The sequence below is a fragment of the Penicillium argentinense genome (assembly GCF_028826775.1).
Source record: "Penicillium argentinense strain IBT 30761 chromosome Unknown utg000009l_segment0_segment0, whole genome shotgun sequence".
NCBI classification, from domain to species: domain Eukaryota; kingdom Fungi; phylum Ascomycota; class Eurotiomycetes; order Eurotiales; family Aspergillaceae; genus Penicillium; species Penicillium argentinense.
Window position 1 is genome coordinate 480,071 of NW_026622668.1, and position 17,373 is coordinate 497,443.

Here is a 17,373-nt window from a genome sequence, read left to right on the forward strand (position 1 = left end):
CGGCGCAGAAGACAATCGGTAGGAAAAAAGTCCCAATCTATCGGCAGATCAAGGGCATCAAGTACTCCAAGCGTTGACCAGGCACTATGGCCCTCCCTCCTTGGTCGCTTTTTCCTGGGGGGTGATTAAATGACTCGACCAATCCCTTCGAGGGCCGAGATATTAGGCCCCTCTGCCCCTCCGTGGGTGTATCACGGAGTTGCGGACCCGTCTCCTGGCCAGGACGATTGGGTTCATTTGGGGAGTAAATTCAGGGCGATCCACAGGAGGTCCACGAGTGGACAAACAGACGGTGACAGGCAGGCACCATGGGGCAGTGAGCGACTCTCCAAGCGAAACTAACTGCGATCTCTAACTCCCGGCATAGCCCACCGTTTGGCGTTCTTCGAGTCAGGACGTTGAAACGAACTTGTTCCTGGCAAGTCATCCTTAGTGCTCCACCGGCCACACCTCCACCGTCTCATATCGGGGCGACCCACCGGGGTGAGCTGCGCCGCTAGATTGGCTGCGCGGCGCGTCGTGAAACGACTCGCGATCCCTAAATCCCTGAAGTCATATCAGCGGATTCGGCTGAGCAGGAAATGGCCTTGTTATTAAGATCCTCGTTCGTTCTGCTTGATGTTTGTTTCGTGTTGCTGGTAATCGGGTGCGGTTGGTGGTCTCCGTACTGATCAAAATATATCACGGGGAGTCGATAAACATTGCGACACAGTACCAGATGCCAAGCTCCCACTTATATTGATGCCGGTCACATGGTAATGACAATTTACTTTACTTCACAAGGCAGCGCGCTTGAACACTGACGGACTCGTAACTGCACTCAGCCATGGTTTAAATTGCGAAATCTATCCTGACTCAAACAGGTGTCTTGATGCCTGGGGAATCTAGGGCATGTGGGGAGTGGACGTTCGGCTCGAGCAGAATCGCGATTACCGTCAATCACAATGAAACAATAGTCGGTGGAGTGTAAAGCTTGTCGGTCGGTGATATCGAGGATCTCGCTCAATAAATAATTATCCACGAGTGTCATACCATACGGTATATGTCTAGATTCATGAGGCGGGAGATACACTTGAATCGCCACTGGCAAGGGTCATGCCAAGACTTCTACAAATATAGTGTTTATCTGCTAACCTACTCATCTGGGCAGCATTGGGAACGCTAAAAGTCAGGATTTTGAGCCATGGTGATACATAGTAGAGTAGATTCTACATCCAGTCACGTCTATTCTAAGTCATAGTACATTTACAACGAGATACTCATGCCTTTACATCCTCCAAGGCTTTGCGGGCACGAACAATAGCTTCGCGGGCCCGGTGGTCAGTCGGATCTTCGGCCTGCTTTCCACCCTCACGAACGATCTTCCGCATAGAAGTCTCGGTATCAAGTAGCGAGTTCCGTCCTTCCTCGCGAACCTCGTCCTCCCAGAACCCACGGGCCACGTCCCATTTCTTCTGCTGGCGACGAAGCGAGTAGATCAGACCCACCGCAGCCAGAGTGCAGGATTCATAGACCGAGGCGGCGGGGATAGAAACGTAGGTGAGGGCAGAGAGGGCGGAGGTGAGAGTGGTGGTGGAGACGCTGAAGAGCACCAGGCTCTGGGCGAGGGCTTGGAGGGAGGGGACGGTGGTGGTGAGCAGTTTGGTGCGGATATCGGTGATTTGTGTTGGCCAAGGAGGTGGAGTCGACTTGGCAGGGGCAGTGTCCGAGGTGGACGTGGACGTGGACGTGGACGTGGACATGGACTCGGCAGACGAAGAAAGCAGGCCAGCCTGCTCGTATTTGCCAGAAGTCCAGATGACTTCTTGCTCTGCACGGCGAAGGAACTGCTTCTGCAGGATCTCCGAGGTGATCATGCTCACATCATCAACGCGCCAGAACAGCTTCCACCACGCCAGGCCTCGCCATCGCGGAGAGGCAAAGCCTGCCTCGAGCGAACTGCGGAGTTCCGTGTGGGCTCTCTCTGCCCAGGTGGTGACTCCACTCTCGAGCTCCGAGCGTACCTCCTCCGGAGCGACTCCTATAGTCTGGTCATATGCGACCTGGGCATCATGGGCAATGACACCTTGATCGGCAGCGTCGAGAAGGGATTCAATTAGCGGAACCAGAGCCGGGTTCAGCGCGTCCTCTCGGGCAGCCTGAGCAGAAGATGAGAGCCAATCAATCACGGTCTGCATACCACTGCCATTCCATCCCCGTTCATACTCCATGGCATTTTGAACAGATTCGCGGATACGGTCTAGCGCGGTCGTGGCCTGCTGGATATTGACAAAGGAGAGCCGACCACTGTTGGTGTTTTGTTCTGACAAAGACAGTCCAATTGCGCCGCGCACAGATTCCACTTCATTCTTGAGGTTTGACCGGCCCATCAGCGTACTGAACGCCAGCAAGCCATCGACCCCATTTGCGCACACGATGCTGCGATGCACAGGATACCGCACAACGTTCTGCCGGCCGGAATGTGATGTTTGGATCGTGACATTAGGAACAAGGAAAGTATCGGCGGAAAGTGTGCCGCCGGACGAGGCCGAGTCGGACCCGAGAGAGCTAACAAGGATCTCCATGTTGCTCTTTTTGAGAATCGGGGATGGAATTGTGATGGTAGGGAGGAGGGCATTGGGGATGGAGTCGGAAACCTCGCCGTATCTGTAAACCCGTAGACGATTAGATGATATTGCATCGAGTTCAATCACAGAAAGTTCTCACCGGATGAGCACACCTCGCGTAGGATTCTCGTCGTATCCATCTAGTAGATCCTCCCAGCTCTCGCGCGGTCCTAATGGATCGGCCAAGAGCAAGCGCACTAGTTTACGCGCGAAATCCGCGTTGTCGAGCCCAAGAACTGAAGAGGTAAGGAATCAGTCACCCATTCACATCAATATGAAGTGGTTCAGCAGTCACAAAACTCCTCTCCATTCCAACTCACCTGCAACTCGAACAAGAGGCGCTTCCGATTCCAGCCCGCGCAGAGCAAGCTGCAGCCGGCTGACGCTGACCTGCTCAATGGACGCATCCCTGACCCCACTCAAAGCATCATACAGCTCCTTGAACTGCGGCGGGACAGTCTTGCCAGGGTTGATTGCTGGCGATGTGGTGAACGAGCGAATATGCGATCCGGAGGCAGGGTCTAGGAGACGACTGTGTTGGCGTGCGGTGCGCGTGGCGAGCGTTGGCCGGCGGGTGGCGCACGATGGGCAATAGTAGGCACCGCCCGAGTCCAGCGGACGCAACAGGCTCCTCGGGAGCGCGCTGCGCAATCTTGACGGCATTGGGTTGGTCGATGGGCGCGTTGGCGACGTCTGGTCGTTGAAGGGCAGGCAGGGTTCGAGAAGAGAGGGCGGCGTCGGGGCTTGGCACCATGACTGCTCCACCGCTGAATGTAGTGTTTACTCGCAAGGTGCGGGCCCACGACACTACTAGTAATACCAACATGTTAAGCGATCCAGTCTATTTCAAATTACACTATTGGAGTATGACCGATCGAAATTGATTGCGCTAAATTAAGCCATCATTTACATGATATTCTTTTTTCGCGCCTGGAACCCATGTATACCGAGCCCGGCTATATTGGCAGATCTACAATGCAAGTCCAGTACAGGAGAGGCAGACAAACTTCATATCTGGTCTGTCTTGAAGATCTAACATGAACTGAGCAAGGCTGGGTCCAAACAGATAGATAGGGTATCGTATCGATCATGACGTGGCAGAAAGGCGTGTGCGCGCTGGAGGGCAGGAAGAGGAAATGCATAGATCGTCGTAATATCAGCTCAGCCAGGCCCATAAATACCTAGGCCATGAATGCCCTAGGCATCCTGAGAATCCCGTGGACCATAACGTTGGCTGCGGTTGCGGCCAGAACCCGCGGACCTGTCGATTTCAGTTAGAACAATACATCAATTGACCCAGACTGTAACAACTTACATGCTGATTCGTCGGGCAACAGTCTGGAGCCCGGTATCGTTGTTAGCGTCGTCCTCGGCGCGCTTCATGGCAGCCTTACGGTCTGCCTCGCTCTTCTGGTACACCTCCTCTTGGGTGGGTGGTAGTCGCTCGTTCTGCAGATCGACCTTACGGGCATCCTCGAAGTTGTGAATGGCCTGCTTGATACCTTCGGCACCAAGCATAAGTGTTCCGGGGGGAAGACGACCGCCTGCCGCCGTCTTAAGTTCGGTGACACTCTCAGACTGTTCACGCAGCACTTGGAAGACACGGGAGAGACGACCGATGGCAAGAATCTTGTTCTTGATCGCGCGTCGCTTCAGCTCGCTGACATCGGTAGTATCCATAGGCAGAGGCGGGGAGGAGGGGTGGGGTTCCGTCGACGAAGGTGTCTCATCCTCTTCCAGTTCCTCCTTGGAGCAGGTGTTGAGAATGGCGATGAGCATATCGGTGATCTTTTCACCAACGAAGGGTAGAGACCAGGTGAAGACATCCATGAAGTTCGGCAGCCAGTAGGGGTGGGGCGTGCAGTTGAACTGACGGATGTTCATCACATTGTTCTCGTACTTGAGCACGGCAGCCTTGTTGTTGTAGACATCCAAATAGTTGGGTGCACTGAAGATCGTCATCACACTCGGGAAACCGGTGGTGCGGGTCTTTCGGTACATGCGATACCCGGCATCTTGGGCTTCATGAGCTCGAATGATAGAGAGGAGGTTGTTCTTTTCCAGGAATGCACAGGCAGCCGGGTAGGAGAAGAAATAAGAGCAACCACGAACGCTGTTGTGGATAAAGAAATCACCCGTTTTTTCTTGACCAAATTCTTCCAGAGGATCGGCCCAGAGAATGTCACACATCAGACCATGGGTTGGGGGTTCGCGGAAACGGTCAATCTGGCCTGGATTAGCTATCATCGCGGCAGAAAAGGACCAAATCAATGCTTACAGCCTTGATATCCTCGAGGGTATGCAGCTCCGGGCTGAGGCCACCGTGGATGCAGAGAAATTGCTTGTTCATAACCGCCGCCAGCGGCAGAGAACAGAAAGATTCGATACAGGCCTCGTAGATCCGTTCGCTATATTTATGCTTGCACTCGAGCTTGAAGGTAAAGTAGTCTGTCAGGTGGCGACATTCGTGGTTACCACGCAAGAGCCAGAGCGAATCTGGATACCAGATCTTCAACGCCCAAAGGTATAGAACACACTATGTCCAAAAGTTAGAATCACATCGACACTCGCAAAGAAAAAGGTAGGCACACCTCGATACTGAAGTAACCACGGTCCACGTAGTCGCCCAGAAACAGGTATCTGGTCTCCGACGGGTCTCCGCCGACCTCAAAAAGCTTCATCAAATCGTAATATTGGCCATGGACGTCACCGCACACCGTAATGGGGGCATCCATCTCGAGAAGGTTGGGCTCGGATCGAAGGACCTCGGTACCCGCGTGGATAATCCATAGCGCCTGTTCCTCGGTGAGGCGGCCTTCGCGATACAGGTGTTGCTTCAGAAACTGGAGGTCGGGTTTGGAAGGATCTTGGTCGCTAAAGAACTGCTGGTCGGTCGGGACGCTCAGAGCAGGGGCCTGGACTTCTACGGGGTCTTTAGTTGCGATGCGGGGGAAAAGGGCTTTTTTTTTTACTTACCCTTGACCACACGCTCCAATGTTGACACCTGCGAGCCATCCTCCATCTGGTGTAGGGAGAAATCGATCTCGGGAACCGGCTTCTTGTCGGTCACCGCGCGCGCAAGATTGCGATCCATCTTGAATCTGCCACAGCCAAGAAGGTCGACGATCGGGTCGGAGTAAGGGGGAGGGAAGATCGCGCGGGCGAGGTGGCGGGGGGTTCAGCTGGCCGGGGGGGGGGGGGGAGGGAAACGGGGTTTCAGCGCGGGATCAAGGGATCCTTCGCGAAGAATAGGAGAGATCAGATAGAAAGGCGTGAAGATAGGCGGGAGGGGCAGCAATCAGAATCGCTTGCGTGGTGGACGCCGAAGATGGAGATGTCGTGGTGAAGGAAAAGAGAAACAACTTGAAATTACGCGGGCGCTTCAGCTTAGCCGCCCCAGAGTGGAGTGCCAGGATGCCAACACGATACGACAAACCAGCCTTGGTCGCGGATCTCGAAAGGACCTGAAAGTGTGGGGGGATTGTGCCTGGCCTCAGCTTGACTGCCAGTGCGATGGGCAATGTGCGTTTGCCTCAGAACCGCTCTCAAAACAGTCGGGGTCATAACACCTTTCTGCCTCAGGCACCAACGGTCCATTTCCAATCTCCACCCATTAACTAACTAGTGAAGAGGGGAACGCTCGATGGCAGCACGCGCTGAGACGTGCGGGTCGATTCAGCAGAAAAACCACCGCAAAACACACGCGTAGCAATCAGGAAATAGCAAGAAACCCAAATGTAGGGTCAGGTCGGGGAGGTGTAAGGTGTATTCTAGAACTAGCTATCCAGCCACCGTATACTGCCGGCTATGTCACATAGCATGGATGGCACCCATGTAGTAGGGGAGGGGGTCTCCCCACTACACTAGTTAGTTAACTATTACGGGCACCACAGTGTGGCTCCGATTTCCAATACTCCGCCCAGCCCAGCCAAGTACTCTGCATTTTTGCTCTATTGATACCGGACTACGCACTTGACGGACTTTGGATTTGACATGTTATTTTATCTGATTTGCAGCGGTGAACAAGTCGCGGCCCATGAGTGGTCGAGGTCTCCTGTTAACCCTTAACAGCCCCATCAGCCATACAGGCGATACACAAAGAATTCTCACAGACACGCGGAGCTTCCAGAACACGTGAAAGTCTGGTGGCTTTATCGTCATGATTCTAGCACATCACAGTAGATCATTTAAGACCAAGACCAACCTTCCCATGGTCGGGTACAATAACCCCCCCCCAAGGGTGGCTTATGGCCAGACTGTTGCAAGGCTAACTAGATCGTGCTTTCAACCCGGTATCACAACAGAATGACGGTTCCGTGAAACACAACAGGTTGGATGTGACCTGAAATTCGGATAGCAACGGCCACATGTTTTGACTTGTATTCTAGGTGAACACTCTCAAGACCAAGCTTTAGCAGCGGGGGCCAAGAGTAAAACAGCGTTCTCTTGGCTGTCCGGGGTGTCTAATGCTAAATGAGCACTGATTCGGAGTTACAATGACACCATCGCGGCCAAATCAAGACTCGGGGGTTGCATCCTAGGGCGCTGAGACAGCCACGACCCAAGGAAAAACAGCGGAGGTTATATGCTCGATGAAGTGATTGTATACTGACCGGGGCGAATTAATCGACTTTTCTGGGTAGAACTGCTGTCCCCACGCAGTCAACCCTCATCATATCGGTTGACGCCCAATCTCGCCAATATGCGGCTGCAATATTGGATGACGGGGTGGATCGCCCCGATGCTTTTTCTGGAAATCGCAGCCTTCACGACACCATGTCTCTACCAAGCAGAAAAATGTGGCTTTACGATGATATCAGCTTATGGTACAAGGCCTATTGTCAACTACAATTTGATTAGAGATTAACTCTGGATAGGCTACAATCTCACTGAATTGGTCACCGCAGTCAACGAGACGCCGTCGATACCACCGCTGCAGGCGGATCAAATCCCGCAAGTCATATTTCGCTGCGTGGATATTCTTGGGAATATTACGGGAAACTCTTTCTGTGTCAATGGCTGCCTCGGTGCTCTCTCACTTACTCGAGATGATCAGTGTTCAGTAGGGGGTAACGGTACATGCACAAATGGCACGATTACAGTGACATCCACAACAACGACCACATCGGTGACGACGACTACCGTAACAGGAAACACGACAACTTTTTGCTTTCGCCAGTGCCAGACTATATGTCTAGGGGATAACAACAGCTTTCTGGGACTTTCAGTACCGCCAATACTACCAACGGTGTTTTGATCCAGATAAAAAAAAATCAAGATACCAGGGTGATTTAATGGAGTTGCTTACTTTAAGTTGTAATCTCAGATGACTCTCAAAAACACTACACCCAGAGAATATTCCCAACTATAGCAATCTGTGTATCAATCACTCTATAGTTACGTACCTTAGGGTCGCTGAATGTGAGTATGTATCAAGTGCTACTAGGCGAGAAGCCATTGGGTCATACGAGTCAGTCTGAGACGGATGATTGTGAAATTGAACGATATGACTTTAAGCTAAAACAATCAAATAATTGACATTTTCCTATGTCACATATTCATATACTACCATGTAAGTATCACAGATTCAGTTTGCAATGAACGAATGGCTTTAATTCCTACCGAGCTGCAAATAATTCACCAACTACAATTTATAGCCAAAGCGCACAAAATTTTGACGCTTGCAACATGAACTGAAAAGCTCGAAATGGGCCTCAACACGCATCTATTCGTCCGACTAGACTAAAAGATGCAGAGAGCTCCTACCCCGGACTTTACATGATACATTGATCATTTCGAGTAGTACCCTTGACGTCGCAGCCAGCGAAGCAGAAAGCATTTCCAGTAATAGTCCCTAAAATGTCTGTGCAGTGGTACAGAGTCTGGGACAGTTGATCCGTGGTGAGAGGGGGAATGGAGGCAGTGTCGTTGACAGCTGCCGCGATTTGCGCCTCAGTATAGCCTGGGCAGTTAGATCGACTGCAAGATAAAATTTGAAGGGACAATTTACTAAAAGGAGCAGCAAGAAGCGCCGATCCGCACTTCAATGACTGGTATTCGCAGTTGGTAGCTTGTTGGGCCTGCGCTCCGGCAAGCAGGACGGTAGCCGCAATCGCGAGTCTGCAAATCATGTTGATCGAAGGGATTCTCAGTGATTTAAGATTTTGAGATGGCGATTTCTCTTCCTGATCTGACGAGATCGAAGATTGATCGATTCATAAATACTATTTATATTACTCCCGCGGCATTTCACGGCATTAGATTCGAAGCAAGTGGAAGCTTTGGCATGTGGGTAGCTCATAGTGAATTTACCAAAATTTTTCTTGGCTCTCGATGTACACTGAAGTTTGCATGAACGTTCTAGATCCAGATCAAGGATGCGTGGAGCGAATCAGAAAGGGCTGGTACAAAAGCATGTCTCGGACCTGGTGAGAGTAACCCTCTCAGCCTTGACAACCCCGGAGATATGAATCCCTGGGATTTGAGTGGCTTCCAGTGAAAAACTAAGGCTGGTGCGATCTACATCTTTATTGCCATATTAGATCTCTTAGCAACTACTGGGAGCGCTGACTTAAGAATAGAGACAATCCAAAAAGGAAAATGTCTTCTCAATGGTCTGGTGTAATCCAAAACTTGGTCAAAGGCAATGGCTTTTCCTTCCCAAAGGTTCTATTATAACAGTAGTATCGATTACCTATTCGCAATCGGGTCTTAACAAAGGTAAGAGACACTATGCAACCGTTTCACAAAAGCCTCGAATCTAAATTTCCAGCTAAAAGACGAGATTAGAATAAGACACAGCATTAAGGGCGGGACAAATATACCCTGCTCGATCCAGTATTTGCTCGTGATGAGACATGAAAGAAATACTAAGCGAACAAGGTCCAGCAACAGCCATCCGAATTAAAGTGTCATCCATCCTCTACTGATCTCTTGACAGGCTCCGGCGCCGCAATCTCACTGAGACTGCCACATATATCATTCTTGCAGTCGCAATAGCCTTCCTCTGGAGAGGTGCTGCACTCTAACCGTGTATCCGACAATCTCTGGACTGGTTCTGGCTCTGCAAAATTGGAAAGAGTCCCACAGAAGTCAGCATCGGGTGATCCAGGCGTCTCGGAGGATGATGAGGTGGCTGCTTTGGATTTTTCTGAGCTGGGAGAATGGCTGTTTCTGCCGATAGATTTCCCGCAGGTCACAGCAATGACCCATGCTCAGAGAGCTTCGTAGCCAGTCATGATTTTGGGCTGTGCTTTGGGTAGGACGTCGTACACAACTCGGGACAACTCGATTATTGTAATCAAAGTATGAGAGTGGCCATTCGATGTTTCCTCTCGATGTCCCAAACTTCGAAGAGAGCAACGCCTTACGGCATGTGTGTGGCATCAGCATTCGAGGGCTTCAAAGAACACAAAGTATCTGGAATGGAATACATAACACCCGACTTATTTTAAATGGCAGTGGGGTTAATCGCCGTCGACAAGCCCGTCTGTGGTCATCTGAGCCCACAAGACCATTTGGTTCCCCGCATTCAAAGGTGATCTGCTTTGCGGATCATCCCCTGACTTATCAATCTGCAAAGTGAATACCCGTGCAGGAGATTTGAATAATTCAATTACAAATGCTTCAGATAGTAAATCGAGGAAGTATACAGATCACTGCGGGTGGGTCCATCAATGATCACATGACCCACACAGCCCTGGTGGAGGCGTGATGCATTAGATAGATGGGTGAGAATGGGTGAGAACGGACTGCAGAGGGGGGCTGAAGAGGATGACTAGTTCATATCCAAAGTCAAAGGAATATTGTAAAGTATTCATAAACTCGCGCAACAAGAACCCTGGAGTGTGGGATGAGGAGGATGCACCTTGCAGCCGCTACGCTCCCGACTGATCACGATGTCCACAGCTAGCCCCCCGAACGGGCATAATAGTGAGTGGACGATTGATGGATGACAGAGAGAACGACTGAGAGAACGACTGAGAGGATGACTGAGAGCATTGATACCCGTGAAACGAACCAAGCAAAAAAGGCATTTGCTTACTACTTGTTCGTCTGGCTGCCGGTGGTGCCACGGCCACCTTGGACATCGCTAGGCTTCAAAGGAGGGGCAAGCAGGGGTTGACTCGTTCTGCCTGCACTTATCTGCTATTATCCACATCATGCTACTACAGGGCTTTCTCTAGGGGTCTTGGTGGCCAGGCTGTCGACGTGCTACAGCCTACCACCCATGCCCTGACTACACGTAGCAAGGATACCCTCATCGTTTAGATGACTATAGGCTATTGTTCAAATTAGTTTGTGATCTGTACAGCAAGAGGCCAGCTTGTCTCATCGTTTGCACAGGATCTCTTTCTTTATGCAATGGTACCGATACACCCTACCAATCAGAGTTTGCTTCCTCTGACCATGTGCAGATTGTGCCTGTCATGCTCAGTGCATTGGTTTCACGAGCTGGGGTTAGCGTTGACGAACCGTGGGTATATCCACCGAAATTCAAGACCGAATTGACACTATGTATCTCCTTTTAGGAGAATTCTGGATCAGCGTCCTGCTGATCTCCGAGGCGATCGCAGCTCTCATCTGCAGTCCGATATTTGGCTACTTGCTCGATGTTTCCGGACGTGCCATTGTGGCCGATGCGGTGGATAAGCACCATTTGGCTGATGCAGCTCAGTCATTATAAAGGTACTGAAAGATATTCAGCAAGCGGCAAGCAGGGTTTTCCTTTTCATAACACCAAATGACTCCCTCCCCCAGATGGAATGAAGAACACAATACCGCCCATACTTCCCCTACAGAAAGCGGTTTTCACGAGGCGACAATTCTCAGATTTACCTCTCGATGCTCCCTCCATCCTGACAGATATAAGACCACAAGGAGATTGCTCAGCGGCTACAGCAATACAGGGTTCGAGCCAATTCGCATCTACGTCCGCCATGAGGATATTCCTCTTGCTCAGACTTTAATCCAAGACATCAATGCAGCCAATGAGCACTGAGCAGAGTGCAACAATCTCTCATACCTTGTCCTATCAACCACCACTTTGGGTGGATTAATCACCGTGCGCTATGTAATTTGTCAGTACATTAGCTCGTAAGTAGAAGCTTGAGGTGTTTCTCAACAGGTGCAGCCTTGCACCCAAGATAGACCATCAAGAAAGGAGAGTCTTTGCCGCACTTTCCAAACTCTCTAGATTAAGGTCTCCTTTTACGACCAGAATGAGCTCGTGTTCTAGAAATCTGGAAAGACTTCTATCTAGCACAGTCTATTTGGGCGAGGTAGACGCCGAGCCTGACAACACTAGAATCGTTCTTTATTTTTCAATAGAACTCGTCGGTAGGTGAAGAATATAGATTCGCATGTGCGACCTAGAAAGAAAAGAGGCGGGGAGAGGACAATGGCGGAAGATGGGGGAGTTCCATTCAGCTGCAGATGGCTAAAGTATTTGCCTTTCCTCCCACCCCCTGAGAGATTTTCTTTTTCTTTCGATAGATCTGATCGGCTCGTGCTTGTTGCGGAGAACATGAGGACGACTACGTATCAAGGTACGATGATCGACAGAACAGCAGGGAGAAAAAGCGGTGATCATGATCGTAGGAGACATATTAAGTTGGGGGAGGTAAACAGGTGCAATGTTAGAACGTAGAGACAGCGTCGTTCAATTCGGATAACTAAAGCTCAAACACCGAGCCAGTAACTGGTCGCGGTCGCCGCGACTGAGCATCCGTTTTCCCCGACCAAAGATCTGCATCAGTAGGACTGACATGGCTGCTCCTCGCCACAAGCTTGTATCCAAGATACAAAAATAGGTAAATGGGAACACCGATGTACGCAGCCACAAACGATTTATAATCGAACACGGGTCTACTTCCCACAAAGTCGATGCTGTTGAATATCATAGTTGACGATATAAAGACGCAAAGAGCCATCCCGAGCCAACTGCCTAGCATACCGAAGGATGCTCTGAAAACCAGAACCGAGTCGGAAATGCCCTGGGCCCGTCGAGCTCGCACGAACGATATGTGGGTTAACAGAATGGACATCCATGTGAGGATTCCGAGCATGGTTACCATTTTGACAAAGTAGTCGAAAATTTGGGATGAGTCTCGGCCGACGTTGATGTATGCGAGTAGGGCGAGTGAGACGCATACCCCGAGTGCGTAGACGGGGATGCCGCGACGATTTGTACGTGATAGAAAACCAGGGGCACGGTGCTTCAACGACAGGTCACAGATTGCTTTTGTGGCCAGGTATAGATCATAGCTCGCGATCGAGAGAATGAATATCAAGATACAGGCGTTCAAAAGGTGCGGCGCGACTGCGATGTGCGCAAGACAGAGAGCAGCAACAAAGGGCGACACGGCTGGATTTTTTGCCTTTTTACTATCAATATCTCCACGGACCCACGTGGCCGAAATATACTTTGGAGGTATCATCATGCCGACCAGAATAATTCCGAGGAGGTGGAAGACGAGCAGTCGATAGAAGGTGTGGTTGATTGAGCGAGAAATAACTTTGCGGGTATTCGGTGCTCGCGCCACGATGGCCGATCTTTCGCTTCCAATGTAAGCGAATGTTGCCGGGGACATGGTACCACACGCTTTGAAAAATTGATGGAGAGCATGGTTGCCACCGCTGCTTCCAGCGTCCCCACTGTCAAGGTCTTTGAAGTATCGAAATCCACGAAGGTCTCGGTCTGGACCTCCACCGAGTGCAATCACCAGAGACAAGATCATCAATACAGCCATGACAAGAAGTTTAAAGGACGAGACATAGAACTCAACTTGGCTTGGCAGGCCATGATGCAGACAGTTCAAGGCGACGGTGACAAGAAGAAAAATCGTGACCCACACGCCTGGGTTGACAATATCAGTATCCACCCAGAATGATATGACCAACGATGCGGCGACGAGCTGATTGGGGGTGATGATAGCATATTTCAGCCAGTATCTACCAGCGCAAGAGATTAGTGACCGGAGGGAATGAGGCTGGCCAAGGCTGCTTGACTTACATCCAGCCGAGACTGAAGCCCAGCGCAGGATCACAGAATCGGACAGCCTGATCGGCGACTGTGTATGTCTTTGGAAGCCAGGCCGTCACCTCTCCCAAGGCTGAGAGCACGAGGTACACTGTGAATCCGACGATCGAGTATGAGACCAGAAGGGCGACGGGCTGGAGGGAAGAATTAAGAGGAGATCGAAGGAGTCGAGGTTGGAATCACTCACGCCGCTCCTAAAAGATATGAAGTGAGTATCGTCTCGAGACACCAGTGTAGGGAGTCTTACATCGACATGGCCAACCCACTCGTGACCATCAACCCGGTCCCAATCGCTGATCCAATTGCTGCAACCCGTTAGCTTGAATCGATGAGGAAACCGAAGTACACGAACTGATGACGCTAGTCTGCCTGCTGGTCAAAGATCCGTAAATGTCAGCGAACCCAGTCGCAACTCCGTCCTCGTGGATCGTGGGATCGGCCGGCCGAGTTGTTGGATTGGGTGCATTTTCTACGTCAGCCCCGTCGTTAGTCGAGCGTACTCTGCGCCTCGGGCGCTCCATTCGGCGTATGAACTGCATTGGAAGACCTGCAGGAATGCAGAAAAATTGCGGAGCCGCCCTGCAAGTCAAGAAGTCAGCGGTCTCCCATCGTCGAAGCCGACAGGCAAGTTCGGCGGTTTCAGTGGAAGGCGCACCCGAGCTACGGCACTGGCACTGGCAAGTTAGGAAAAGCGGAAAGCATGTAATCATGAATATTTCTTCTATATGCAACGAAACCGCCTCCGTAGAGGGGACAAAACTCATATAAAACATCAACGCAATTTCAGCTTGGATGCCAGCAACCACTAGGGAGATCACTGCCACGAAGACCCCGTTTATTGTCGCCGAGCGGCTGGTGGTTCCGTTCAAAAACAGAGTGAATCGCAAACGCCTAAGCAGACGCCCCCAATGAACCGGCCGGTGACCCCTGTTTCGCTGCTTCGGAAATGAGGGGAGGATGCCGTCAAGTAATAGCCAACTCTGAAGCGGAGTGGAACAACCGTCACCTGGAGGCTGCTCCCGAAATGAAATAAACAATGCATAAAATTCATCAGATCATCGCGACATGAGAGAATCGCTCGACTCGGTCCGGGGGAAAATGCGAGTGTATAGGGAGTCGCTGGACTCGGTGCGCGGGAAGTGTCGCTGGTGCTTGCGGGAAATGACACGGTCCTGGTAGACACCCTTGGCGGTACCGCGGATGACCGACTCTAAATACTCGCGGAAATCGGTGGGCTGGAAGTCGGGATACAACTCGGTGGTGAGGTGGTAGCCCAGGTACTTGGCGTACTCGGGGTTGTTGTCGCCGCGGATGCCCCAGGAGTATTGGTATTCGGCGAGATAGCGGGGGATGAACTTGATCGGGTCGAAGGGATAGGTTTCACTGGCCTGGCGGGCGGCGACGACTCGACTGCAGATGGTTTCCTCGGGGACCTTTTGACACATAATTAGCTCGTGGTTCGTACATCAGCGTAGCTCGATGGTACACGTACGTAGTTGCGGTCGACCTTCTCCTCCGCAATCTCCTCCATCAAGCTGTAGATCTCGTTCTGGGTCGAGACCAGATTGTAGGCGAGAATCTTCTTGTTGAGGGTGCGGGGGTCGAGAATAATCATGGCCATGTAGCGACCGATGTCTCGCAGGTCGGTGAGAGCGGTGGGCATGTTACCATCACCAATGATCTCATCGTTGCCGGAGGTCATGGCATAGTCGACGCGGCCGGAGGGGAGACGGGGGTAGGACAGCTGGTACCACCAGCCGACATCGACGATGGTGTAGGGGAGCCACAGCTGGCGGATCTGGTTGTAGACAATTTCTTTCTATACAAAGTCAGTCCCTGTTCTACGCAATTTATGCGGAGTCCGAGTTTCGGGGTTCGTCTTACCTCGTCGCGCAGCCACATCACCCCACCAGGGGGCGCCACGGTGATGAAACCGCAAGGAATGAACCGCTTGACGCCGGCCTTCTTCGCGGCCTTGGCCAACGGAATCTGGTCCTGCTGCTCGGCGGGGCCGACACAGCTGATGACGACGTCGATTTCGGCCAGAGCCTCAATCAGGTGCTCCTCGGGGGCCTTGAGGTCACATTTGCGGATGTGGATTCCCTTGTCGGACAGTCGCTGGATGGCGGGCTTGTGGATGGAGGCCGGGCGGACCAGGGCGATGACGTCCTAAAGAAGAGGTACTGTTAGTGCTTGATCAAAGACATTGAGAAAGATGAGGTCGCATGCGTACGAATTTGCCATCATCGAGAAGTCCATTTGCGATCGAACCTCCGGTTTCACCCGCTGCACCGACCAACAAAACCTGGATCTTCGACATGTTGGCGGGCGGATGGAATGCAAGTGGTGAGTAAGAGGGGTGCCGATAAAGTAGTCGGCAGGTGTATCACAATGGGGGATAAGGGCGAGAGTTGGGGAGGGAAAGAGTGGAAACGGGACCCGAACAGGATTAAGGGAGCTGGCGACGTTATAAATTCCCAGCGAGCCCACCCAAGGTTGCTACCCACTCTGCCATCCGGAGTGGACGATGGTGGGTCGGTGGATGTCGGTCCCCTCAATTCGAGAGAAAACAGACGAACGTCATGGTTGATCATCTTTTAGGCTAGAATACCCTAGAGTATATAACATATAAACGTACGGAGGGAAGCCTGCTGCTCTTCTTTGTCGCATTGTCGGGTCGGCCACTCGCCAGTATTCTTCACGGGCCGGTGTTGGGCTCGGGAGCAAAACCCCTTCTGGATCGGTGTCGCCCTTACGTCATGCCCCTACGGCTTCCCGGTCTGGGTCGCGAATGATGTTTGCGGTCCACGGCATCGTGAAAATTGAGGCATTCGTCAGAGGGAGGATCTGGGCCAGGAGACTGTCGTGCAATGTGCCAGCGGCAGCGCCCAGCGCCAGAGCCAGCGAGGAATCTGCTAACTAGTCGGGTGCTGTAGTCGGGTGCTGTAGTCGGGTGGGAACATCAGGACATCACCCGCGCTGCAGTCCTGCGATTCGGTCCTTTGGTCACTCTATGGCAGCACATTACTTGAACAGATGCGTTTTTGGCATCCGCATTCTCAAACACCCCCACGTCAGCGATCTTCGGATCTGCAAGGCGGCCTTGGAAATGAAGCCAAGTTCTGCCCAGTGGCGGTCCCTTGATGGCCGGTGACGAAATGCCAGCCAGATTAGTCACGGAAAAGCGCGGTGCTCATTGGATGACAGCCGGTCCCAAAAACGGAGATGCCCGTCCACGGCCAGCGAATGGGACTCCCATGCGATGCGGCTGTGGGATTGTCGAGAAGGCGCTGCTGCTACTGCCGCCGTCGTCGGATTGTACTGTATCGACTGGCAAGAAGCCATGTTTTCGCTGTGTAATATGGCAAATAGGACGCCATCATTGTACAGTAAGGTGTCGGGATTGCCAGCCACAACCGCCCCGAGCGCGGGAGATCGGTGCCTGGCTCGAAAACCCTGGTCCAAGGCTTCGTGGTTCTTGTCGCCGTTGCGCCGGAGCACCGTAGCCCGCGATGCCCACAAGCCGCATTAGGAAGGGAACCCCAAATTTCAGCCCCCCGGATTACCTCGGGCAAGATCCTCCCTGTGAATTGTATTATTGAGGGGTTGGTTGGTGGGGTTGCTGGCGAAGAGCTGGAATTTGCGCTGGATCGAGTAGGCGCCAATGACGATCTCGGGAATCCAGACTGGATTTACCCTGGAGAATGCATGCCCTTGAACGTGAGA

At 51.9% G+C, this 17,373-nt stretch overlaps 5 protein-coding genes across 5 annotated transcripts; all 5 read right to left on the reverse strand.

Annotated features, from left to right (window-relative positions):
* Positions 1–1,259: 1,259 nt before the first annotated feature.
* N7532_007780 (uncharacterized protein) lies at positions 1,260–3,360 on the reverse strand (the record flags this gene model as incomplete). The annotated part of the gene is made up of 4 exons (XM_056620272.1): positions 1,260–2,646; positions 2,707–2,842; positions 2,927–3,138; positions 3,209–3,360. The coding sequence occupies 4 exons, from the start codon at positions 3,358–3,360 to the stop codon at positions 1,260–1,262; spliced, it is 1,887 nt and encodes a 628-aa protein (XP_056471078.1).
* Positions 3,361–3,803: 443 nt separating this feature from the next.
* Positions 3,804–5,700, reverse strand: N7532_007781 (serine/threonine-protein phosphatase 2B catalytic subunit; the record flags this gene model as incomplete). The annotated part of the gene is made up of 5 exons (XM_056620273.1): positions 3,804–3,867; positions 3,922–4,832; positions 4,885–5,142; positions 5,198–5,529; positions 5,583–5,700. The coding sequence occupies 5 exons, from the start codon at positions 5,698–5,700 to the stop codon at positions 3,804–3,806; spliced, it is 1,683 nt and encodes a 560-aa protein (XP_056471079.1).
* A 2,680-nt stretch (positions 5,701–8,380) lies between these two features.
* On the reverse strand, positions 8,381–8,737 carry N7532_007782 (uncharacterized protein; the record flags this gene model as incomplete). Its single annotated transcript, XM_056620274.1, has 2 exons — positions 8,381–8,568; positions 8,617–8,737. 2 exons carry the CDS (start codon positions 8,735–8,737, stop codon positions 8,381–8,383), a joined length of 309 nt encoding a protein of 102 aa, XP_056471080.1.
* A 3,543-nt stretch (positions 8,738–12,280) lies between these two features.
* N7532_007783 (uncharacterized protein) lies at positions 12,281–14,168 on the reverse strand (the record flags this gene model as incomplete). Its single annotated transcript, XM_056620275.1, has 5 exons — positions 12,281–13,559; positions 13,621–13,781; positions 13,835–13,841; positions 13,895–13,952; positions 14,000–14,168. 5 exons carry the CDS (start codon positions 14,166–14,168, stop codon positions 12,281–12,283), a joined length of 1,674 nt encoding a protein of 557 aa, XP_056471081.1.
* A 534-nt stretch (positions 14,169–14,702) lies between these two features.
* Positions 14,703–15,967, reverse strand: N7532_007784 (aromatic alcohol reductase; the record flags this gene model as incomplete). Its single annotated transcript, XM_056620276.1, has 4 exons — positions 14,703–15,080; positions 15,140–15,466; positions 15,532–15,816; positions 15,881–15,967. The coding sequence occupies 4 exons, from the start codon at positions 15,965–15,967 to the stop codon at positions 14,703–14,705; spliced, it is 1,077 nt and encodes a 358-aa protein (XP_056471082.1).
* Between the last annotated feature and the right edge of the window lie 1,406 nt (positions 15,968–17,373).